This window comes from Megascapheus bottae, unplaced genomic scaffold, assembly GCF_031878675.1.
Source record: "Megascapheus bottae isolate mThoBot1 unplaced genomic scaffold, mThoBot2.hap1 H_3, whole genome shotgun sequence".
Classification (NCBI taxonomy): domain Eukaryota; kingdom Metazoa; phylum Chordata; class Mammalia; order Rodentia; family Geomyidae; genus Megascapheus; species Megascapheus bottae.
In genome coordinates, this window is record NW_028327860.1 from 784,352 (window position 1) to 808,977 (window position 24,626).

Sequence of the window (24,626 nt, forward strand, 5' to 3'; positions counted from 1 at the left end):
TAGAGCTCTAGCCTTGAGAAAGTCCAAGGACAGTGTTCAGGCCCTGAGCTCAAGCCCAGGACTGGCAAAAAAACAAAAACAAAAAAACTACCCGAAAAAGCCACAAGCGGTACAGTGCTAGCTTTGAACAGAAAAGCTCAGGGACAGGGCCCAGACACAGTCCAAGTCCTAGACTGGCAAAACAAACAAAAAACTTGTAGTTTACAGATGCTATTTTTAATATAAAATTTTGCAGTTGTCACTGCAGTCTAATTTAAGAGCACTTTGGCCATTCTCCCTCCAAAGTCTGTAACCATTAACAGTCATTCTGCCCCATATGTCCCTCTTCTTTGCCTCAGGCCGCTTGTCTTGATCCCTGTTGACCACTAAACTACTTTGTGTCTGTCTGTGGAACAAATCTTTTTCTAGCTTATTTTCACCTTGATTTCATCTGTGATATTAATGGCCTTGAAAAATGGTAGTTCAAAATTATTCATGATGTCTTGCTTTCAGTTGAAGCAGTGAGTCAACAACATCTATGAGTCAAAGATTCAGCTTTACTTTGAAGTAGCTTCCAAATCCGGAGCACTTAGCAATAGTAATCATCATCAAATGGTATTACATAAATTGGTAGCATTTAGTGAAGTAATTCATTATTGTGTCATGTTTGTAAACTTTGTGCTTATTTTCAAGTATGTTATACAATTGATGGAGGCTTGCTGATGAGAATATTATTTATTGCTTCTCATTTAGTGTCTTGATTTGTTGTAAGATAAATAAATTGTATTTACTGTTGAGCATTTAGTATCTTGATTTGCTGCAAGATAATGTAGAGGACTGCCCTGTTGCTGTTTGGATATAGAGAGGCAAAATTGCATTGTTAGGAAGTAATAGGTATAGATGTATGTACATATATACATATTCATACATACATACATACACACACACACACTATATATATATATATATATATATATATTTATATATCACCTATCTACTCTCACATGTTTGGGACTAGGAATGATTTAAGATTTAGGAGTTTTGGGGCTTTAAAACAAACTTGGTTATTTGCCTAAATATTATATATATCTACGTATATATACATATGTTTATTCATATGCTTTTAGAGTATGTTTTAATTTTGGCATTCCTGTGTTTGTAGAGGAATGCTTTCGGGTATTAGGAATTGATGATAACAGACGGTGTACTCCTGAGAAGAAGTCAGCAGTTTCTTGTTCTTTTCTCCAGGAGACTTTACGAGATGCTGCTCTCCATAGGAATGCTCATGTTGTCAGCCACACAGATCTACACCATCCTGACTGTCCAGCTCTTTGCATCTCTAAATCTACTACCTGTAGAAGCAAACATTTTAGCAGTAAGTACAACATAATTTATGTCCCAAAGCATCCCTTAAGAAAATGCTTTTTAAAGACTTCTCAATGATAGAATCTTAAAGGTATTTACTTGTAAACATACCCAAGCATAGACACAGTTACTTGAACGTGGAGCCTGGTTCCTTTTCATTGCTTGACGTCTGACAGGAGTCGTGTGTAGGCTGCATCTGAAAAGTGGTGTTGCTGCTGAGCGTGTGCACCTCAAGTGCCCAGCATACAGATCTACATGCTTATGTGCTCATGTAGAGTTTTGCTGGCTTCTTGATGCCAAGTGTATTGTTATTATTGTTGTTGTTGTTGTTGTTGTTGTTATTATTATTTTCTTCCAGTTGTAAGGCTTGAACTCTGGGCCTGGGCCTTGAGCTCTTTAGCTCAAGGCTAGCACTCTACCACTTTGTGCCTCAGTGCCACTTCTGGTTTTCTGGTGGTTAATTCATGCCCAGGCTGGCTTTCAACCATGATCCTCAGATCTCAGTATCTAGGATGACAGGTGTGAGCCACTGGCGCCCAGTGCCAGTTGTGTTCCTACAGGCTGTAAGATCTGTACGTTACTTACATTGATGATATTTTAAGATGATCTAAAAAATGTTTATTGAAAGACTCAACCTAAGGATAAATAAGTCCAAAGAGAAGCATAGATGTCTAGTCTTCGTTGGTGAAAAAAGATGTTAGAAGAGCAGTGTTCCCCAAAACCTTAGTAGTCCTCTTAGCCGTGTTTTTCCTTTCTTTCTTCTACATTGCAAGTGGGAGCATGTCTTATATTTCATTTCTATAAAGCTAGGAAAAGAAGAATTGACTCTCTGTGTGTGCACAGATGATATGCTAGGTCTTTTTGTGTGCAGCTACTTTGCTTGGTGCTACTAGGAAAGCAATGGAGACCAGTTCCTCGAGTAAGAGCTCATATGGACCACTAGAGCTGTTCTGACATTGAGAAGATAGTATGCCCCTTCTCCTTTCCTTCTCCAAAACAGTCCCCCTGCACTTCCATATATTTTCTTTCAATCTAAATTACACAGGTTCAACACTGTATCTATATATTACCCCTTTCTTAACCCGTTTTCCTCCATCCTCTTCCTTTTTGATAGTTTTTGGTGGGTTTCATTACGCTCTTTTCACACATACTTTTCACACATATACTTTTTATGGTTGAAGTGTTTATTTTTGCATTTCTGAAGATGACATAAGCTAGACTGGGACTCCCTGATGAATGTGTGATTTAGGAGTGATATCAATAAATTGGATGTGTGACTTAATCCATGTTTTGTGGTGCTTTAAGGCTCCCTTGTTCCTTGCCTTCTTTTCTATCTATCTGTGCTATCTGTGACAGACACTACTACTTGAGCTTCACCTCAAGCCTGACATTTTTGTGGATAGAGATGGAATCCCACAGATTTTTCTGCTTGGGCTATGATCCTCGATCCTCTCATCTCAGCCTTTTTTTTTTTTTTTCCCCAGTCCGGGGGACTGAACTCAGGGCCTGGCCACTGTCCTTGACTGTCCTTGGGCCTTCCTCAAGGCTAGTGCTCTACCACTTAAGCCACAGCACCATTTCTGGCTTTTCTCTGCACCAAGGAATTGAACCCAGGTCTTCCTGTGTGCTAGGCAAGCACTCTACCACTAGGCCAAACTCACGGCCCCTGATCTCAGCCTTTTGAGTAGCGAGGATTATAATCATGAGCTAGTGGCACCCACTTATTCCATCCTTTTGGTCTATATTTAAAAATGTTTGTTGATGTTTAATAGTTAGGATCTACATGTTGTGAATAGTATCTTAACCTCCAACCTCCTCTAATCTATCACAGATTTCACCACTGTGTGTTACGTGTTTACTATATTTGCTTGGTTTTATCTGTCTTCCTGTTCTTTGGCTCTTTGCATAGCAGATTGAAAATTACAAACGATTGAGCAAGCTCACCTTACAATTATATTACCATTCGTGTGTGTGTGTGTGTGTGTGTGTGTGTGTGTGTGATACTTAGTATCAAACCTAGGACCTCATGCATGCTTGAGAAGTGCCACTGAGCTATACTCCTAGCCTTATTTTTAGTTTCTATAAGCACAGAGAGGTTTTCTTTATTGTTATTGATTTAGTAGAAGACTCAAATATGGAAGAGGAAAGTTGTCAGATAATCTCTATGTATTTTATTAAGTTTAGTCCTCTTATAGCTAAGCCCTGTATAAAGTTATTCAGCTTACATGAAATTGACAATGCTCTAAAAGTGTAAGTTAATACTGTTTCCTTCCCCAGTTGAAGTCAGATTCAAATTTCAGCAGTTATATTATAAATTATGTTTTCCTTACTATATTAGTGGATGAATATTTACAAAATGACTTCATTGTAGTAAGTTACAGTAGTAAATCAGAATTCTGGAAATAATATATCTGGTGTAATAATTTTTAAAATGTCATATGTAAATTGGCTTAAACTTAGCTTATTTTAATTTTATATTTAGTATAATTTTGAAAATGCATCTAAGACATTTGAGGATCTCCCAGCAAGATTTGGTTATAGACTTCCAACAGAAGGTTTAAAGGTAAGAAAATAATGATTTTTGTTGTTCCTTGTTTAAGATTGACAATATTTCTTATCATTTTATCTTAAAACAACCCATAATGTATTTGAGGCCTTGAGATTAATCTCACACTAGAAGTGTGAAGACAGTGTAAGTAGGAGAGGGGAGAAGGATGGCAGCTCTTCCAATCTTGGTGTGGTGTAAATGGACATAAATGGGCATATTAAAATAAGACTCTCCTTTAAAACTAGTTGAAGCTAATTTTTAAAAAAGGAAGTGAAGATCATCTGTTAATGTTTTATTTTGCAGTAGTCATTGCTGGCATTTTAATATATTTCAGATGTGGGTTTTTTTGTTTGTTTGTTTTTTTGCCAGTGATAGCTTGAATTTAGGGCCTGAGCACTGACCTTGAGCTTTCTCAAGGCCAGCGTTCTACTACTTGAGCCTCAGCAGCATTTCTAGCTTTTTTCAGTGTATGTGGCACTAAAAAATGGAACCTGGGCCTTCATGCATGCTAGGCAAGTGCTCCTGGCCCCTGAGATGTGTTTTTAGGATATATGCCATGTATGTTTGTAGATGTATGTGCATAGATGTATTAAATAAATGTTTATATATTAGAAATCTGTATGTAACACTAATAGAAATTTGCTACTTACCTTTTTCCTTTGTGTATCTGGATTTTCTTTTCTTGCAGAAAAACAAGGATTTACATTATTTTTAATGGCTATGTCATTTTTTTCCCCCAGAGCTGAGGACCGAACTCTGGACCGTCTGCTGAGCTAAATTCCCAAACCCTCCTTTTTTTTTTTTTTTTTTTTTTTTTTTGCCAGTCCTGGGCCTTGAACTCAGGCCCTAGGCATTATCCTTGGGCTTTCTCAAGGCTAGAGCTCTACCAGTTGAGGCACAGCACCATTTATGGCTTTTTTCTATGTATGTGGCACCGAGGAATCAAACCCAGGTCTTCATGCATGCTAGGCAAGCGCTGTACCGCTAGGCTAAACTCCTGGCCCTACAAGGCATTTTGACCAGTGGAGTGACTGTCTTACATGGGGCCTAGTGGTAGAGTGCTTGGCTAGCGTGCATGAAGCCCTGTGTTTGATTCCTCCATACCACATACACAGAAAAGGCTGGAAGTGGTGCTGTGGCTCCAGTGGTAGAGCGTTAGCTTTGAGCAAAAGAAGCTCCAGGGTAGTCTGAGGCCCTGAGTTCAAGCCCCAGGACTGGCAAAAAAGGAAAAAAAAAGTATTAAGACACTGAACTCATTTAAGAAAAACAAATGTTTGTGGAACTAAAAGTACTTTAGAAGTTCTGCATTGCTGTCAGATAGTACATCTAGCATATTACAAAACATAGAAACAAACTAAAGATGTATGTAGAGGTAACTTGGTTTGTTGAATGAAATAGATCATTGTAACCAATTCTTTTTCAGGGTTTTTTGATTAATTCAAAGCCAGAGAATGCTTGTGAACCCATAGCACCGCCACCACTAAAAGACAATTCATCTGGCACTTTCGTTGTGCTGATTAGAAGATTGGACTGTAATTTTGATATAAAGGTACTGTTTTCTTATTTATGAATTAAGTTTTCTTAGGAAAAATGATTTAAGCCAATATAGAAAATAATTCAGACTTGAAAAACAGGAGTGAAGGCAAGGAAAGTTGAAGAGAGGAGATAGTGAAATAGTTGATTCTGTTACTCCCTGAAGTGGCTGAAGGTGGCATTTCAGATAATGAAACCAAGCTCTCATAGAACTTCCCTGACTACTATGTCTGATAGAGCTTATTTGGTGACACAAGAAAAGCAAATCAAGCAAAGTTAGATGAAGAAAACCCAAACAGATGGTGCTCAGTACCTCACAGAACCAAAACTGATTCTGAGAAGTCTACTGATTCCATGAATGGTCAGTATTTATAGAAAAATTCACGTGAAGAAGCATAGAAAAAACTTAAGTCACTTGGCTTCACGGCCTTCTGAAGTTCACCAGTTCTAGTACTGTGATTGAACTCTGTATCATGTTGGGTCCAGTGCAGAAGCTTAAACTGACTTCCTTGCCTTAATAATTTTACTTAACGCTATGTGTATAACCAGTGTTGCGACAAGTCTGTCTGTTTACCAGCCCCGGCAGAAAGGCACATGGAGACTGGTTTGAGGCAACCTTAAGGTGACTTGTCATAGACTACTTTGGGCCCAAGTGTGGTGCTGTGCCTACAAGACACAGCCTGGCTTCATGTACTGTCTGCAGCTTGGCTGCTGGTGGCCAACTGGGCAGCAGGAGAAGCTGCTCACATCCCTCCTGTGCGGGAATTTTGACTAGCTTTTGTTACGTGAAAGAAAGGACACCTGCATAGCAGACCCACAAAAGGGCTAAAACGGTGATGATAAAGGGTGTGAACATGTAGCCCGCTTGGTACCGAACACGTGCTGTTAGGATTGTGTATTTGTTCTACTCTAGACGCAGTTTCCTGAAGTGGGAAGTAAATTGGAGGTTGAAATCAAAGTTAATTACAGCTTTAATTTGAATTCTTATAGGAATTAACCCAGAATTAAATTATAGAAATTACAGGTTGTTTGGACAAAAAAATGAACTGGGCCACGCTCGCGGGCCCTGTGTTACCTTCTTGAAGTTTGTAACTTGCTGTGTGCTGTGCTGATGTATTTGGTGCCTTTATCTACTAGACTGTGTCCTTGGTGAGCTCACTGTCTGTCTACCTTCCTCAATGGCATGTGCCAGGAAACCTGTCAGTCACTTCTTGGGAAGCTCTGCCCTTCTTTCTGTCCCCTGTGGCAGGGGAGTTAGCTGTCCAGGTATGCCACACTTCCACTTGGCAGATAGGTCCCTTGCTGCTCTTAGGACCTTATTTCATTAGATTTATTTCACTTCTTTGTGTGTATAGTGTTTAAAGGTTATGTCTTGTGTATATTCATGTGTCCATTTTTTATCATAGGGCAAGAAAAGGTTGTCAGACAAGGCTCGACCACGAACTCCTGTTATAAATGCTCCGATTCCTATTCCTATTTCTTCTTTAAATATAGTAATTACAAATGAGTAAATACAGATGAAGTGGCATCTGTACACACAGATAGAGCAAATGACAGATTTTCTCTAGTACAGACTATCCTGAATGGTTTGTGACCCAGAGCACCATCAGGGCAGCAGAATATTCCCAGTGGTTTGTGGGTGACCGGGAGTTGAACTCCACACAAGGGGAGCACCGTGGAGATGTTTGTCTTGGGTTGGAAGAGGCATGTTGAGTCTTCTCATCTGTCTGGCCCCGAAGGGAGGCCTCGTGTGACTGCATAGGACATTCCCGTGGCCAGAAACAGCACTGACACTGACAGACCCTGTTTTCTAGAACTCGACTCTGCAGAGGAAAAGCAGAAACAATGCCATTTTGTTTGTCTTTGTACAATAGTGTTTTTTTTTTTTTGGTGACAAAATGTGATTGTTTGTGATTATTAGTTTTTGCTAAGGGTGAGCACATTCAAGGTTAAAAAATTCTGCTGCCTTTTCATAAATAAATTCAGCATGAGATAAATCTTTCAGATAGAAAATTGACCTTGAGATATTCACTGGAGAGATTGCTCATAAGGCTCACATTGTCAATTTCCTCTGAAAATGCCCACTTAGAGAGAAAACATTAAAATCATACCTTAAAAGAGAACCATTTGGAACTATACAACTTTTGTGATTATGAACAAAGTAGTTGCTTTTTGTTTGTTTGTTTTTTAAGTCTTCCCAGGCTGGCCTCAAACCACTATCCTTTCCATCTCAGGCTGAGTAATGAGGATTACAGGTCTGAGCTGTCAGCACATAGGTTCTGCCGTGTGTGTGTGTGTGTGTGTGTGTGCGCGCGCGCGTTTGTCCGCCCGCTCTTGTGTGTGCCTACCTGTGTCTGGGTGTGTGTCCATGTGCCCCTGTGTGTCCTAGAGCTTGAACTTGGCCTGGGGCCTGTCCCTGATCTTTTATGCTCTAGATTAGCGCTGTACCACTTGAGCCACCGTTCAAATGCCTAGGCTGGTTTTGAGCAGAATTCCTCAGATCTCAGCCTCCTGAGTAGCTAGGTTTATAGGTGTGAGCTACCTATACAGAGCTTTCTTTTACCCTTTAATTAATAAACATACTGCTTAATAACAACCTAATACCATGAAGCTAATCATTTTATAATTATATATATATATATTATTCATTTAAAAATACAAAATTGGAGCCGGGAGTTTGGCCCAGTGATAGAGGGCTTGCCTTGCATGCACGAAGACCTGGGTCCAATTCCTTGGTACCACATACATAGAAAAAAGCCGGAACTAGTGCTGAGGCTCAAGTGGTAGAGCTCTAGCCTTGAGAAGGTCCAAGGACGGGCAGGGCTCAGGCCCTCAGCTCAAAGCCCAGGACTGGCAAAAATAAATAAGTAAATAAAATAAAAATACAAAATTATCTTCTAGTGAGAGGAAAGTAATATCCAGTGAAAGTATTTTAAATTATATATGCTTTATTCTAACATAAAGCAATATAAACGCCAGGAAGTTTATCTCTTCCTCATACCTCCTTTTGCTTGAGAATTTTACATAGGTGTCAAGATATTGAGATGCCTCATATATACCATAACTGAGTAAGAAGGGGCATGAGGAAAAAGGTGGCATATATCACCAGTTTGTTAATGAGGTTAAATGTCATTCAGAGCTTTGCATCAGCTCTTCCAAGAGAAATCTACAGTATTCCTAAACTGATATTCAGAGGAGGATAGGTTTGATCTTTGCAGGTGTAGGAAAGAGTCTTGATATTGGCAGGGTTATTTGCCCCTTTTCTGAGTTTCACTTCAAGAAGTTACCTCCAGACATTTTTATGCCATGGAAAGTACTAATGGTGTCTGGAGTCTCCTCCCAGTCCTTCTGTTGCTTTGACTGAAAAAGGAAGATGATAGCCAGATTTTAAGCCATACCTTATTTTGCAAGGCTCTCTTTTTATCTTTATTTCTTCCCTTATATTGTAGGAACAATACTTTCCTTACCTCCAGTAAATACTGAGGTAGAGGAAAGAGCTTTGTGAGCCTGAACTGGTGATCAGGTTACCTGTTGCTTTGTGGTGGCAACCATTTTCCAGGGAACTTTATCATTTGGCCTTTGGAAAGATTTACAAACAGAAGCTGGAGTGCATTTCTGGAGAGAATCCATAGAGGACCTTAGAAATGTAAGTGGCACGGAAAGTGACAACCCAGTTATGTCCCATTGTTCACACTGCTGAGACCTGTGTGGGGTCAGTGGTCAGGTTTGCATTTTAAGTTGGCCTCTGGAGATAGAGATTTCAAATGTGTGTTGCTTGTCTTAACCTTTCAAGCACTAGGGTTACAGCTGTGCCACCCTCATGCCTGTTTTGTCCTTTTTTTATAACCATCTTTTTTGTGTGTTTTGGAGTATAGCATGAATACTAAAATTACTTATTTCATACATACTTTGTAAATGTGCAGCTTAAGTAATAAAAATATATACCTGTGGGCTGGGAGTTTGGCCTAGTGATAGAATGTTTGCCTAGCATGCACAACTCTCTGGGTTCGATTCTTCAGTACTGCATAAAAGGCCAAAAGTGGTGCTATGGCTCAAGTGGTAGAGCACTGGCCTTGAGGAAAGGCCAAGGACTGGCAAAAAAAAAAAATAGCTGGTAGTACCTAGTAATTAGTACCTGTGTACTATCAGATATTACTAATTACTAATATGTTTCTTTCTGGTATGTTATTAATATTACTTTCCAGATATTACTGTTTAGTTACTTTCTAGTATATTATGTTCATAAAAGACATTGTTGGATAAAACTTCATCTTTTATATGACATCTCCAGGTCATGTTAAGCTAGTGTTTGATCTTTGTGATGAGTTTCCTCTTGGAAGTGTTCGTTCATTAATTGCATGTTTTCAGTGTAATGAAGTCAAGTTTACCACTTGGTGATGCTTTTTACAGCTGCTGGCTTTTCATCCCGTGTTTGAAACACTGCAGTGGGAAAGATTCTTTGGTGAGGCCTAAGCACACCTCCTCATGGCTGGGTACTTTTGATTTCTTGCTCTCTGTTCCATCACACCATGTTCTTCCCCGGCTCTTCCCCGGCAGGACAGGGTTCAGTGCAGACTGCCCGTAGATGCCTGTTTTCTAACTTGGGTTTCACAGTAGTGTGAGTTCCCTCCAGTTTTGTGTCCTGAACCTTGGAGAACAGTGCCCAGCAAAGGAGCAGTACTCAAGCCTGTCACTGGGTGGCGCTGAGTTTCTTTGCGACAGATACCCCTGCTCCATCAGTGGCTTTTCACATTACATTCACAGGGTTACCCTCTGTGTGAGTCCCTGTCACTGCTGTGTTCCTGGTAAGCAGACAGCAAGCACAGACAGTTATCCCTTTGTTGCACAAAAGGTTCTTCCAAAAGCTTTATGTCCGTGATGAGTGGATTGCAGTGGAGCTTCTGCTGTGATAGGTTGAGGAGTAAAAGTTGACTAGAGAGAGTATGAATCTTATCAGTAGCCAATCAGAAAGTATATAAAGTTAAACCAAATCCTTCATTTAAATATATACCTTAAAAGACACAGGTAGCTGGAGAATACTTTGAGTACCCTCTTAGACTTACAGTTCCAGTAATTAAAGGCAATAATTTAGGCAACGTTTTAGTAGTCATTTGTTTTAACTGGTATAGTTTATTGCAAATAATTGAATTTCCCTATATTTCCCTTCATTACCTACTTCTTATTGTTACTCTATCTTGCTAAATAATAGAATTTAGGACTAAAATTTTCTTCTAAATCATATAGTTTTGTTCTATGTGAGCTGTTTAGAATCTGATACATACTGACAATATTCTTTTCTCAATTCCCATTTAAAAGAGATTATCTTCATACTTACAATAAAATTATTAAAATATTAAAAACATTAAAATACTTGAAATTAAGAGAAAATATAGTTCAAAAAATATTATCACTTCTTTTCTCCATTACCCATATTCAACTTATTCTGAGGAACTCTGGTATCTGTCTACCAGGGATGCATATGTAGAGGTGATAGAATGAATGCCTCCCTCCTGTCTGTCTTTGTCTGCATTATTTTCTCTCTGTTGTTCAAACAGAATGAATTATTCTCCATACCCCCCCCAAAAAAAATACTATTAGAGTAGAGATAAAAGTATTTTAGGGATTCTCAGGCCCTGAGGATAAGAAAGGGAGGAAGGAGTGGGGGAGGGAAAGAAAGAAAAAAAAGAATTTGATAGGCTGGGAATGTGGCCTAGTGGTAGAGTCCTTGCCTGGCATGCATGAAGCCCTGGGTTTGATTTCTAAGTACCACATACACAGAAAAGGCCAGAAGTAGCGCTGTGGCCCAAGTAGTAGAGTGCCAGCCTTGAGCAAAAGAAGCTCAGGGACAGTTCCTGGCCTTGAGTTCAAGCCCCAGGACTAGCAAAAAAAAAAAAAAAGTATTTGAACTTCAAATATAGGTTTGAAATAGAAGCTTTGAAGTTGGGCATAGTATAATTGCTTGCTTAAATTTGTACAACTTGTATATAAGAAAAGCAGGACTTGCCGGGTGCAATGGCTCCTGTCTGTAATCCTGGCTACTCAGGAGGCTGAGATGTGAGGTTGGAGGTTCAAGGCTGGCCGGGGCACAAAGTCCGTGAGACGCTTATCTCCAATTGATGACTAGAAAACCGGAAATGGTGCTGTGGCTCCAGGGGTAGGGCGGTATCCTTGAGCTGAAGAGCTCGGGGACAGAGCCCCATCCCCAGAAAGGAAAAAAAGGGAAAAAAAAGCAGGACTTGATTCCAGATTACGCAGTTCCAAGACTGTAATGGTAATCATTTGGCTCTTCTGTCCCTCAGCATCACTCTTGAAGTCGGGTCATTCTTTGTGCTTTCTGTTGTGTTATTTTGTTTTTAATATGACATTTGTCTTGTCATTCTTCTCTTCTGCATTTCTATAAACTCTGCTACATTATTTTTAACACTTTCCTTCTTGCCATATGCTGTTTTGTTTATAGATTTCATTTTTCTCACAGAATCTTTGAGATTAACAGTACAGGAGTCTCAGCTTTCTTCTTTTCCTTCTGTTCCTTGTCCTGATCTATTGGAAAATCTGATTATGTTAGTCAGCTTTCTGCTACTACAATAATGCTGGAGAGAACCATCTTGTAAAAAGAGAAAAGCCTTAATTTTTCTCATGATCCAGAGGTAAGGAAGTTAAATGTAGTGCTGACCTTATGCTAGTAGGAAGCTAAGGGAGCAATAAGACACGTGTCCCACACTCCTCAAGGGTATCCTTGCACCTGGAACCTCCACTGAGCCCTTCCTCATAAAGATTTTACCATTCTCTAGTAGTGCCAGGCTTAGCTTGAGAGTTTTGTGGGGACATTCAGGTTCACATGGTAGCGGTAGCTTTTTGCCTCTCTGTCTAAGCTGTTCAAGAAGTAGTGTCCAAATCGCAGCTAGGCCTGAGTGTGTGGTCGTAAGCCCTTTCTTCATTTCTAAAATGGGAAAGAATACTTATGTTATAGAATTGTATTGATATTGGAGCTAATCTAGCAAATAGTTTACAGCTTTTGTTTGAAGCTACATGATGTACATTCTGTTAATTATTCCTCCAATTCCTTATACTGTGTGTTCTCCAAATGATCTTGATTCATGATGGCCCTGAAAGCACAGGTTCTTTCTTCTTATAAGGTATGTTTATTAGTGTCAGTAGCATCAGTTTATCTAGACTGGAAAAAAGATGAATTACTATGTTATTTCCAGGTTTTCTTTTACAGTTGGGCTTCTTGACAACTCTTCCATTAACAGTCTAGTGTCTAATGATGTGCTGGCTGTTTATAATTACAAGTTCACAGTCTCTTTTTTGGAACTGTTGGTTAGATGCTACCTGGGCTTCATCATACAGTTACATCTAATTTGTTGATTAGATGTAGAATGCAGTGCATTCACTACATTTTGATCTAAAAGCTCTGATCAGTCTCCTTAACCAAGCAGGCTGGCAATACAGTTCAGAATGCTTTTAAATACAGTTTTCAATTTTGATGGCTGTTGTGGATTTAGGTTTTTGTTCACTGTGCATAGTTGTATTCATCAATCTTTTGAATTCTTTGCTTTCATCTGACACTATGTGTTTGAGGTTGCATCTTATGAATGAGAAACCTTCCAATGATTGCTGAATGATTTAGGTTTTATTTCTGTCTCATGTGTTCTTAAAAATACCAGCTGCTGCTTAGTAGAACTGCAATTTAATTTGACTGACATACGAGTTTTATAGTTCGTAAACAGGAATATATTTTCCTTGTTTGTATTCATAAGCTTTTTGGTCCATATGTTAATGTGTTCCTTCATTTAATTTCTTTATTTTGAAAATCAGTAAAAAACAACAACAAATTCATACTTGTTAAAATTTTGAAACATGCTTCTATTTTTTTTTTTTTTGCCAGTCCTGGGCCTAAGCTCAGGGTCTGAGCACTGTCCTTGGACTTTCTCAAGGCTAGAGCTCTACCACTTGAGCCTCAGCACCACTTCTGGCTTTTTTCTATGTATGTGGTACCAAGGAATCGAACCCAGGTCTTTGTGCATGCTAGGCAGCACTCTACCACTAGGCCAAACTCCCAGCCCAACATGCTTCTATTTTTGAGAGTTCACACTTAAGCTTACAAATTCCCTTGCCGTTTTAGTGGCTTTCTATTTTAGGAAGTTTTCTATTTTAGGATTTTTATTACGCAAAGACAGCTTCCCCCCCCCCCCCCCCCAGTCTTGGGGCTTAAACTCAGGGCCGGAGCACTGACCTTGGGCTTTTTCTTCAAGGCTAGCACTCTTCCACTTAAGCCACAGCCCAACTCCCAGCTTTTCTCTATGTATGTGGTACCAAGGAATTGAACCCAGGTCTTTGTGCATGCTAGGCGAGCACTCTACCTCTAAGCCAAACTTGCAACCCCCAAAGACAGCTTTTGATAGTGATTATATCTCTGAAGACAGTTGCATTTGGATGAGTGGAAGAAATAACTCTCCTCAGTTGCTTGAAGGTCTCACTTTTGCCAAGGGCCAGCCTCCAACTTTGATCCTTCTTCCTTTGCCTCCTATGCCAGGATTACAGCTGTGTGCCTGCTTATACATTATATCTTTGCTCTGCTATCTATAACTTTTTTGGAAAAAAAAAGTAAGTTAAATTATACAGTCTCAGAAATTAGGCACATTAGTCCAGATTTAAAGAAGTTAAAACTTAAGGAAAAAATTTTGATACAGATCTAATATTTTATTTTCAAAAATATGTTTGTGGCCGAAGGTGCTTTTTGGATATAGTAAGAAACATTTACTTTGGTTAACTTTTTAGAATAGTCATTAAAGCATCGAAGAAAGCAACAGTAACCCTAAAAGTATGGTGTGAGTAAAATCTAAGTGACATCCATACTTCTGTTTTAATGTAATTAATAGTAAGTTGACATATATGCTAAATAAGTAATAATGGTTAGAAACTATAATATTTTTAAGAATTTTCCCCTCCTTCTGGGAAATAGTAATTTGGGGGGATGATGCTATGGTGACTGGAATTTTCTCAATTTCAGTTGACAAATTCACCTAACACAAAACATTCCTTGTCATAGTTTTGTTACCTACTGGATTTCCTGCTTTTATTACTGACATTAGAGTTGTAACTGTGCTATGAACTCCTTGTCTTAATTAGCTCTTTAAAAATCTGTTTCTGTCCAATTTAATCATTTATAAATGTTTATAATGTTATAAATGTGGTCTGTTAATCTAAGCAAGTATTTTATTGATTCAATGTGTTCAAATGACATTTATTTAATGAGTTCTTCCTACTACTACTGTGGAGGCCATTAGGGTAAGCGGATCAATTTCTTGTAATTATTTCTCCTCCTCAGTGTTTTCAGTAATAGGATAAAATTACTCAGAACTATCTGTAAATATGTTGGTTTAATGTCACATGACTTCTGACTTGCAGGTATTGAATGCACAGAGAGCAGGCTACAAAGCAGCCATAGTTCACAATGTTGAGTCTGAGGACCTCATTAGCATGGGATCCAACGACAGTAAGTACAGGTATCACTTTTCTTCTCTCCTGCTTGACAGAAACTGAGAAGTAACTGGGCTTTCCTTCTTCCAATTCCCTGAAAATCAGTCCTTCTATTAGTAGTCCCCAAGTGTCAGTCCTTTTGGGATAGATATGGGTTTGTTTTTTTTTTGCCAGTCCTGGTCTTGAGCTCAGGGCCTGAGCACTGTCCTTGGACTTTCTCAAGGCCAGAGCTCTACCACTTGAGCCTCAGCACCACTTCCGGCTTTTTCTATATATGTGGTACCAAGGAATCGAACCTGGGTCTTCATGCATGCTAGGCAAGCACTTTAACCACTAGGCCAAACTCCCGGCCTAGATATGTTTTTAATTGAGCAAACTAGTTACTATTTATGAACTGGTTGCTCTTTCAGCATGTTTTATGAGAAAAGTTTTGTAGGGGGATAGGTGCCAGTGGCTCACTCCTGTGATCCTAGCTACTTAAGAAGCTGAGCTTAGGAAAATCACAGTTTGAGAACAGCCCGGGCTGAGACACCCTTCTAAACAACAGCAGAGTATAGTACTGCCCATCTATCCTCTCAGCTATGACGGGGAGCCAAAAATGAGCAGATTAGGGTTCAGGTATGTGCCCAGGCAGAAGGGAGACCCTTTCTAAAATAATCAGGGCAAAAAAAGGCTGGAGACATGAGTCAGCAGTAAGGTGTCTGCCTGGAAAGGGTGAGGTCAGACTTTGGTAATTCCACCCCCCACACACACACACAAAAGCAAGCTAGAAATGTCAGTACCTTACCACATGTTTTGTTATTGCAAAAGCAAAAAGCCTTTTTGTCATGGTCATTGGTCCCTAAGGAGGATGTGCTAAATAGTTAAGGAAGCACATAACTATAGAATTTTGCTGTTGCCATGGAAATGCTTTACCTGTTACATTTCAAATATCCCTCCATTTTAATCTGGACTTTAATGCTTGGTTCACCCTCTGAGATATGTTGCCCCATACTCATGCACATGTATGTGTTTAAACATTTCCTTTATCCCGGCACAAACACTGTGAGATCACAACCTCGTTACCGTCATTGAAGAGGAGAGGAATGTATTAGAAGATATATGAGAGCGAGCCTGCATCTGTTCATCTTTTCAAGATAGTCCCTAGCAAGAAGCAGTGTTGATGCTTCCACAAGGAAGGAGATTTTCAAAGTATCTTGCCCCCAACACTTCATGCACACTGTGGGCTGCCTGTCACTTCAGCCAGGAAGTGGTAACATACTAGACACTCAGCATAAGGGCCAAATGTAGTGGTAAGAGCCAAGAAATGTGGGTTTATCCCAGGCTTGTTAACAGACAAACTAGCCTATGCCCTTGGCAAAGTTGTGTAATCTTTTTTAAGCCTATCTCTTTACCTATAAAAGTGGAAGTCATTTGACGTTGTTATTTGACCTTTCTGGATTGGGAAGATTGCATGAAGGAGGAGGGTAGGTGGGAAGTGCCTTGGCAAGGCAGGATGGAAAGGCCCTGGAAGGGGAGCAGGTACTGTACCTGGGTCCAGACCATGCACATTCCTCGTGGTAGGACCGGCACCAGATATCAGCGCCTCTGGTAAATATTCTCCATAGCCTATTCTGTATCTGGCACTGCTCTAGGGAGTGATAAAGTATGATGGCTTGCATACTTGTCACTGAGATAATAAGGTGTAGCAAGGAAGAGAGTGCTTTCTGGATGCTGTCTACCAGCTTGCCCTGGGCACATGACAACATTGTTATGCCTCAGTCTTCTCATCTGTTGAGAGGAGGGTTGAGTTGGTAGAAACTGTGAGGTTCCTAGAAGATTGCTTGGTTCTTTGCATAGCTTTCCAGGGGCTGTGTGTGGCTGGGAGGGGAAGGTAAGTAGGAACAAGTGCTTATATTAGCGTAAAATAGTGTGGACGGCTAGGTGCCGGTGGATCACACCTATAATCCTAGCTCCTATGGAGACTGAGATCTGAGAACCACTGTTCAAAGCCAGCCTGGGCACAAAAGTCCATAAGATTCTTAACTCCAATTAACCCCAGAAAACCAGAAGTGGCCCTGAGGCTCAAGTGGTAGAGCATTAGTCTTGAGCTAAAGAGCTCAGGGATAGCAACCAGGCCCAGAGTTCAAGCCCCACCACCAACGAAAGAAACAGGATGGATGTGCAAAATCCTTCATCTGCAAGGTTACCAGGCTCCCCAGGATCAACAAGAAAACCAGCTCCGTGGTTGTTGCAGTCAGGACAGGATTCAGAATAAAAGACAATGAGGAAATTGGGGACTTGTTTGCTTACAAACAAGTATAGAAGCTTACAAGAACTTTTGATAACTTTTAGTCTACCTTATCTTTGGATGGGAAAGAGTGTGGTATTCTTTGTTTTTTGTTGCTTTCCCACTTTAACAATGAATACTGAATGTGCATTACAGAGCAGACTTCAGTATTTCATAGAAAACATAATAAAGTTCATTTGAAAAGTAAAAAGAAAAGGTTTTCTATAAAGCCAAGTCCGTTAACTCACAGCTCATACATATGAAGGCTGTTTTTTTTTTCTTTTTTCCTAGCAATAACACTTAAAAAAGATAGTTTTAATTTCTGTTCCTGAGTAATGGGTAGTTATATGAAGTTGTCTTGGGGTGGCATTTGGTGTGAATGTGGATATAAGTTCTAAATTTCTTTAGGTACTAGTCATGATTTAACAACTCCTAGGGCAGTGGAAATTTAGTTTCCTACCCCACAGCCTTCACCAGCATCTCTCAGCCTCCCACCATCGAGGGCCTGAGATGGTGGTATTTCCTTGTAAACGGTTGGAAGCTGCTTCTCTTATGGAAATGGGTTTGTAAAAGCTTTATATCTTGGTTATTTAGCTATAAAGTTATCTGTGCAAAGAAAACCTAAAATCGCTTCCTCATTTTCATTCCCTAATAATTGAGATTATGTCTATAGTGGAGTAAATCAGATGGAAATATCAAGGTAAACTTCATAGGCATATTAAAAAAATTGAGATAATGTATCTGTGGAAAATACTAGCTTTGTTATTGTAAATGGTATCATGTTTCTAAACTACTTTAATGATGAGTATGAATCTGCAGTCTTGTAAAATCAACTGATAAACAGGTTGACTGTACACTAAGAAAACAGGCTCTTACAAAAGAATTTATTACTCTTTCCTATAGTTGAAGTATTAAAGAAAATTGACATTCCATCTGTCTTTATTGGTGAATCATCAGCAAATTCCCTGAAAGATGAGTTCATGTATGAAAAAGGGTAAGTAATGAACAGCAAAATAATTGTTTAACTTAAAATTATTTTAAGGATAAAATTATATTAATTGTAATCAAATATGTTTTAGAATGAACTATATTGTGCTAAATTCTCACTTTTTAAGTCTGCCCTTGAGACTCTTATCTCCAGTTAACCACCAGAAAATCAGAAGTGGTGCTGTGTTTTAAAGTAGTAGAGTGCTAGCGTCTCTCTTGTGGTAAATTGCAAGGGACTCTTGTTTTTTCATCATCCGTCTCTAACTCTGTGCACAGGACTCATGAGCAGATCATCAGTAAGTGCTAATCCTGTGCTACTTCAGGGCTCTTCAAGACAGATCCCTCTGTACTGGGAGGAAAACAGGGTATGCCACAAATGACACCAAAGGCGGAGGGCTGGGCCTGTCTGATGGGGGGGGGGCAGGGAGATGCAGGATATCTTGTGAGACAGTCGTGAGCTTTGTCTGAAAGGGACAAGCTAAGGTGGTGGTGGGATCCAGTAGTGGGGCTGCTCTGGAAAGCTGGGCTGGGTGTGCCTGTGGGTCTGCTGAGGCTCAGTGATCTGGGTAGCAGACGTTGGCTGTCAGAAGAAAAAAACAGAGCTTCTTCCTGTATCTATGAGAAAAATAAACAGATTATTGTTAAGCAACTTAGGCCTTGATACTTTGAAATTAGCTTGGGAATGCATGCAAAGGAAAGTAAGACTGACTTCCTGGCTTGCTTAGAAGTCTACTTCAGTGGTCAATTGTTAGCTTCAGGCATGCACTGTGTGTAGAGGTGGATGTGGAGACAGGATGGCAAGATACTTAGTAAAGCTGTTTAAATACCCCCCTTTTCAAATCCAGATTAACCTGAGATGAGGACAGGGGTGACCCTGCAGACTTAGTGAGTGGTAGGAGACCTGGGCAGGCAGGAGGTGGAAGGGAGGCCAAAGGACTGGTAACTGTGCCATCGTTTTCTCCCTCCCACCTGGGTTACCACCTCCGACATGAGTTTGTTTCAAAGAAAGATGGATCCATTGGGCCTGAGCTTTTTAATTGAAGAAGTGCAAAGCCATTTATTCACTGTCCTCATAATGCTCCCTATTTGCTACCCAAGCCACACTCCTGGGCCGAATACTTTTTACATTATAGACTGGTGTGGACCAGTAGGCCAGGCTCCCACAATATGTCATGTCCAGAACTGAAATGATTTGAAATGTCCCAGGCCAACGTTAATAGATCCTAAAGAATATTAGGGTTAGAATTCAAGCCAGTGAGTCTTCAGTTATGGTTCTTCAACTCAGGGCCTGGATGTTGTCTCTGAGCTCTTTTTGTTCAAGGCTAGCACTCTACTACTTTGAGCCACAGTGCCACTTCTGATTTTCTGGTGGTTAATTGGAGATAAGAGTCTCAAAGACTTTGCTGCCTGTGCTAGTTTTGAACGTTGATCCTCAGATCTCAGCCTCCTGAGTAGGTAGGGTGACAGCTGTGAGCCACTGTGCCTGGCTGAGCCAATGAGTCTTAACATTGCTCCAGAAAATTGTGGAATGGATTCCATTTCTGTGCTTAGAAACACATGGGGTGTTTTTTCTAAGACGTGTTCATTTCCAGTTCACAAGGACTTCTCAATTCTTATTCTAACAACTCTCATTTCTGAGCACCTGACTCTTGTCTCATACGACACAGGATAGCTGTGTCTTAGGAAGACATCTGCATTTTTTTTTTAAAAAAGAAGAAGAAAATACATGAGAAGGATAAGCTTTCCTACTATTAAGATGTTACAAAGCTACACTTGGTTAATTCAGCTGTGCAGTGGTCTGGCTTCTACGTCCCAGCAGTGTAGCAGTGTTCATTTATAGCATGTTGGAGAGGATGGAGCAGGGGCTACAGAAGATTACTGTGTCCTAGGAAGGCCTCCTAGACCTGAATGGTACCATTGGTTCAGAGACTCAGAGCGGTTGTGCCAGGAACCAGGGACATTATTCAGAAAGAGCTAAGCCCCGGGCTACTGTTGCTTTCTCGTTTTTTTATGCCAATGTTATGTATCACTTTAATATTTATGCATTTTGTAGAAATGTTTGTGAAATCCTTTACCCCCATTCCTCTGAAAGTGATTGATGTCCTGTGTTCCAGAATCACAATATGGTTGGGAGGGAATTGTTGATATTTTTTCTTATTTACATCTAGCAGAGCAGTGCAGAACCCCTTGGATATGAGTTTAATAATTTATGTGTTATTTAAGCATATGGATTCTTTTTTTATGGGGGTGGGGAGTCATGGGGCTTGAACTCTGGTCTGGGTGCTGTCCCTGGGCTCTTCAGCTCAAGGCTTCCACCATACCTTGAGCCACAGCACCATTTCCTGTTTTCTAGTGATTAATTGGAGATAAGAATCTCTCAGCTTTGTATTGCCTGGACTGGCTTTGAACTGCGATCCTCAGATCTCAGGCTCCTGACTTGCTGGGATCACAGGCGTGAGCCACCGCAACCGGCTTAACGATGTTCTTTTGAGGAAAGGAGAACCTGTTTGAATTTCCCTTCTACTGAGAATTACAATTTTACCTGGGACCCCTGGCTTGTGAAGTGTCTGGCAAGGCATCCAGCCTTCATTGCTGGCACATATTAGCCCAGGAGCACAGTTGGTGTTGAGCAGTGCGACCCCTCCCAGACTGACAAAGGTTACTGAAGGTTCTGAGGCCATGTCCCATTTGCGTATGCAGCACGAGCAGTGTGCTTACTCTGATGAGTTCGTGTCACAGTGCTGTCCCAGTCACTAATGATGCGGTTGGTAAGGCCTAAGCAGCATTCCATCCCAACAGCACCACAGCATACACACTTTGGTGTTTGTTTTCAGTCACACCATGGAGAACGTAGACAATGGGGAAGGCTTGCCTCCACCAATCCCAACCCACCCCAGCCCTCAAGTTGTGTGCTTCCATTTTGGTGTCCATTGAATGTAATGCCTCTGTGCCCATCCTGGCTATCCTAACCTATTATAAGTTACTCGGGGGGACAAAACAAAAACAAAAAACTGTTTTCATTAACATCGTAGTTTGACAACTGTTACTGATTCTCTGGTACTAATTTTTGTTTTCCTCTAGGGGCCACATTATCTTAGTTCCAGAATTTAGTCTTCCTTTGGAATACTATCTGATTCCCTTTCTCATCATCGTGGGCATCTGTCTCATCTTGATAGTCATTTTCATGGTAGGTAAATTAACTTAGGGTAACAATTAAAAATAGCTAGATGGATCTCAATATATAGCACTGTCTGAGAGAATCCCTGCCTGAACAAGTATACATTACATGAGCCCATTTCTATGAAGTTCTGAGAGGTTAAAAGAATGAGTGAAAAAAAAAAATGAGTCACGTGATTTTCTGGCAGAGTGAGAAGAATGTGAGGGAATTACTGGAGAGAAAGTCACGTCCTGAGTCTTTCTTTGTTTGTGCTAGCACTGGTGGGTACTGGGGTCTTCCGCTCTCACTAGGTTTACCTGCGTGCGCAGGGCTGCTGCTCTACCACATGGGCCATTCTTATGGTGGGTGCTGTACTGGTTACTTGGAGGTAGTCTCACGGACTTTTCTGTTTAGGCTGGCTTTCAACTGTGATCCTCCAGGTCCCAGCCTCCTGAATAGCCGGGATTACAGGTGTGAGCCCCTGGTGCCCAGCTCACACTATCTATTAAGAGTTTGGGGTTGCATATGGATACCTGTGTATCCATAGTGGGGTTGTCTGAACCCACCAAATTGTATACTTAAACTTGTGTTTTCCATTGTATGCATATTGTACCTCAAAAGAACTGTAATGTGGCTTCAGTAATGATATACATGCTGTCGTATTTTGGAGGAAATATGCATCTGTCTACTACTTATTTTGAAATGAAATGTAAACGTGAAGAGGAAAAATGTAAAACATATTATTGTGGTTGAGCTGCTTGGTTGGTTTTCAGGTGTGGAGCAGAGGCCGGTAGGCCTCCTCAGTTCTCTGGCTTGTTTTTCATGTCAGAACCTTGGTGGTGAGAGGCAGGCTGAGGGCAGGGGCTCTTCATCCCTGTCCTGATTGGTTCCGTGGCTCAGGTAACAAATCAACAAAGCAGAGGGTCTTCAGTATCTGTTTCTAAAGTACCGTGGAGACTCATGTTAGTACACATTTCAGTAATTTTTAGTATATTCACAGAATTGTCTGAGCTTCACCATAAATACCTGCAGTTGGCTTTGGGTTTTTTTTGTTTTTTGTTTTGGCCTGTCCGGGGGATTGCACTGTCCTTGGGCTTTCTCAAGGCCAGAGCTCTACCACTTGAGCCACCACACCACTTCTGGCTCTGTCTATGTATGTGGTACTGAGGAACCGAACCCAGGTCTTCGTGCATGCTAGGCCACACTTCAGGCACCTAGTTGTATTTTGACTTTCTTTTTGGCAGTACTGGTGTTGGACTCGGGGCCTCATGCTTACTAGGCAAGTGTGTATTCTCATTTTCTAAAGCAATCGAACAGTGTTGTGAGCCACGTTTTATCATTGCCGTTTAAGAAGTAACAAGCAAATGAGGGGCTGCTGCTGGTTCCTCACATGTGTAACCCCCGCTTCTGATCTGAGAAGCCAGGTTCGCAGTCAGTCCAAGGCAGAAAAGCCCAGGAAATGTTTACTTCCAAATTAACTAGCAACAAACGGAAAAGGAACGTGGTAGAGTACCAGCCTTTAGCCAAAAAGTATGTAAGAGTGAAGCCCTGAGTTTGAGCCCCAAACACGCGAGGTTCATTTCAGTACTACCATGATTTCACCTAATCCATGTGCAGTGTTTTTATATGCCAGTTGCATGAAGGCCTTGCCATCTGTGTGCCTCTTCTTGCACCAGCCACGTTTCAGGTGCTTCTTTGTTCTGTGTCCCTGGTGGCTGCACACCATACCAAGCCCTTAGGCCTCATCTGGCAGATTCTTTTGGTTTTTTTTTTTTTTTTTTTTTTTTGCCTGTTTCAGCTATACATTGTCCAGCCTATGAATTTGTGTTTCTCTGTTTGGTATTTCTAGGAAAATATCCCTTTTGTCACTGTCATGACTGTCTCCTACAGATATTTGCTTTAAATTCTATATTTTATCTAACATACCAGCTCTTCTTTTCCTGTTTTTTGGTGTGTCTTTGTCCTTTTACTTTTTCTTGCTGCTTTTGCCTTCATGTATCATTCAGATGTTTTTCTAGACAGTGTTTGACATTGTAGGTATACTGACCTTGAACTTGGAGATTCTCCTCCCCAAATACTTCCCAAGTGCTGGGCTTAGGGGGCTGCACTCCTGTGTCCAGCTGTGCCTTTCGTTTTCATTTTGCCTCTTAGTAGCATAAAACTGAAATACTTTTCATTATATACTGTGATACAGTCCTTAAAAAAAAGTCGGGTTAATTCAATCCACTATTGTAGGCCTCTGTATTTTAATGTTTGTATCTTACTGTTTTATCTTCAGTGTCAATTAATTAATTTATCTATTGCCATTCCTGGGGCTTGAACTTAGGGCTTGGGCACTGTCCTTGTACACTTTTTGCCTTAGCTCTCTGCCACTTGAGTCTGGCTTTTTCTGTGTATGCGGTACCAAGGAATCGAACCCAGGGCTTCATGCTTGCTAGGCGAGCACTCTGCCACTGACTAGGCTGTGCTCCCAGCCCTTCAATGTAAATTTAGATTGCTTGTTTTTCCTTCACATAAATGGAACTTGTGTACTTCTTGAGAGACTGTGTTCGTAACTCACTTGTCATTGAGTACATTACTTATATTCCTTTTACTGCTGAAATGTATTTGATTGTATACCAGTTTATACATTTGCCTGTCAATGCACAATAGGTTGTTTTTAGCTTTAGCATTAGTAAATAAAGCAGAAATCATTACACATATATTGTGTAGACATATGCTTCTGTTTTTTTGTTGGCAAGTATATCTAGGAGTAGAGTGGTTAGGTGAAGTGATAAATGAACATCAATGGAGGGTGAGCCTTTTTGTTTTTATTTCCGTGCCAGTACTGAGGCTTACACCTGGGACTTTGTGCTCTCACTTTGCTTTTTTACCCAGAACTGGTGTTTTGTCACTCACCTCCATTTCTGGCCTTTTGCTGGTTAAGTGGAGGTAAGTGTTGATGAACCGTCTTGTCTGGGCTGGCTTCTAGCTACAATCCTGAAATCTCAGTCTTCTGAATATCTAGGATCACAGGTATGCCTAACAGAGCCCAGTCTGGGTGGTGTTTGATACTTAGTTCTGGTTCTTTGGATTTTCTTTTCCTTCTTGGAAGCCTAGGAAATTATAGTATAAAGTGTTTTATTTTACTTGACATTTCTGAATGTATGCAGTGGGTATTCTATATTATCTCTGTCCAATCATGCTCCTAGAATTAAAGTGCAATAATCAGTGTATGATTGGTAATTAGGTTGTAAGTTTAATCTTAAGGATTTGTTATTTTAATGGCCATTTTGATTTTGCATGTTTAATCTCTGATTTTTTTT

At 40.4% G+C, this 24,626-nt stretch overlaps 1 protein-coding gene across 4 annotated transcripts in view; it reads left to right on the forward strand.

Moving 5' to 3' along the window:
• Window positions 1-24,626, forward strand: part of LOC150038941 (E3 ubiquitin-protein ligase RNF13) — a 36,633-nt gene that overhangs the window by 8,030 nt on the left and 3,977 nt on the right. The window contains exons 2-7 of one of the 4 annotated variants that reach the window (XM_090328219.1): window positions 1,228-1,354; window positions 3,827-3,907; window positions 5,316-5,441; window positions 14,837-14,924; window positions 18,081-18,171; window positions 21,246-21,351. In XM_090328219.1, the coding sequence (XP_090184345.1) occupies window positions 1,241-1,354; window positions 3,827-3,907; window positions 5,316-5,441; window positions 14,837-14,924; window positions 18,081-18,171; window positions 21,246-21,351 (606 nt within the window). In that variant the 5' untranslated portion in view covers window positions 1,228-1,240. Of the gene's footprint in view, window positions 1-1,227; window positions 1,355-3,826; window positions 3,908-5,315; window positions 5,442-9,005; window positions 9,072-14,836; window positions 14,935-18,080; window positions 18,172-21,245; window positions 21,352-24,626 lie in introns of those variants that run through there. The other 3 variants (XM_090328220.1, XM_090328221.1, XM_090328222.1) reach the window with 3 other exon arrangements.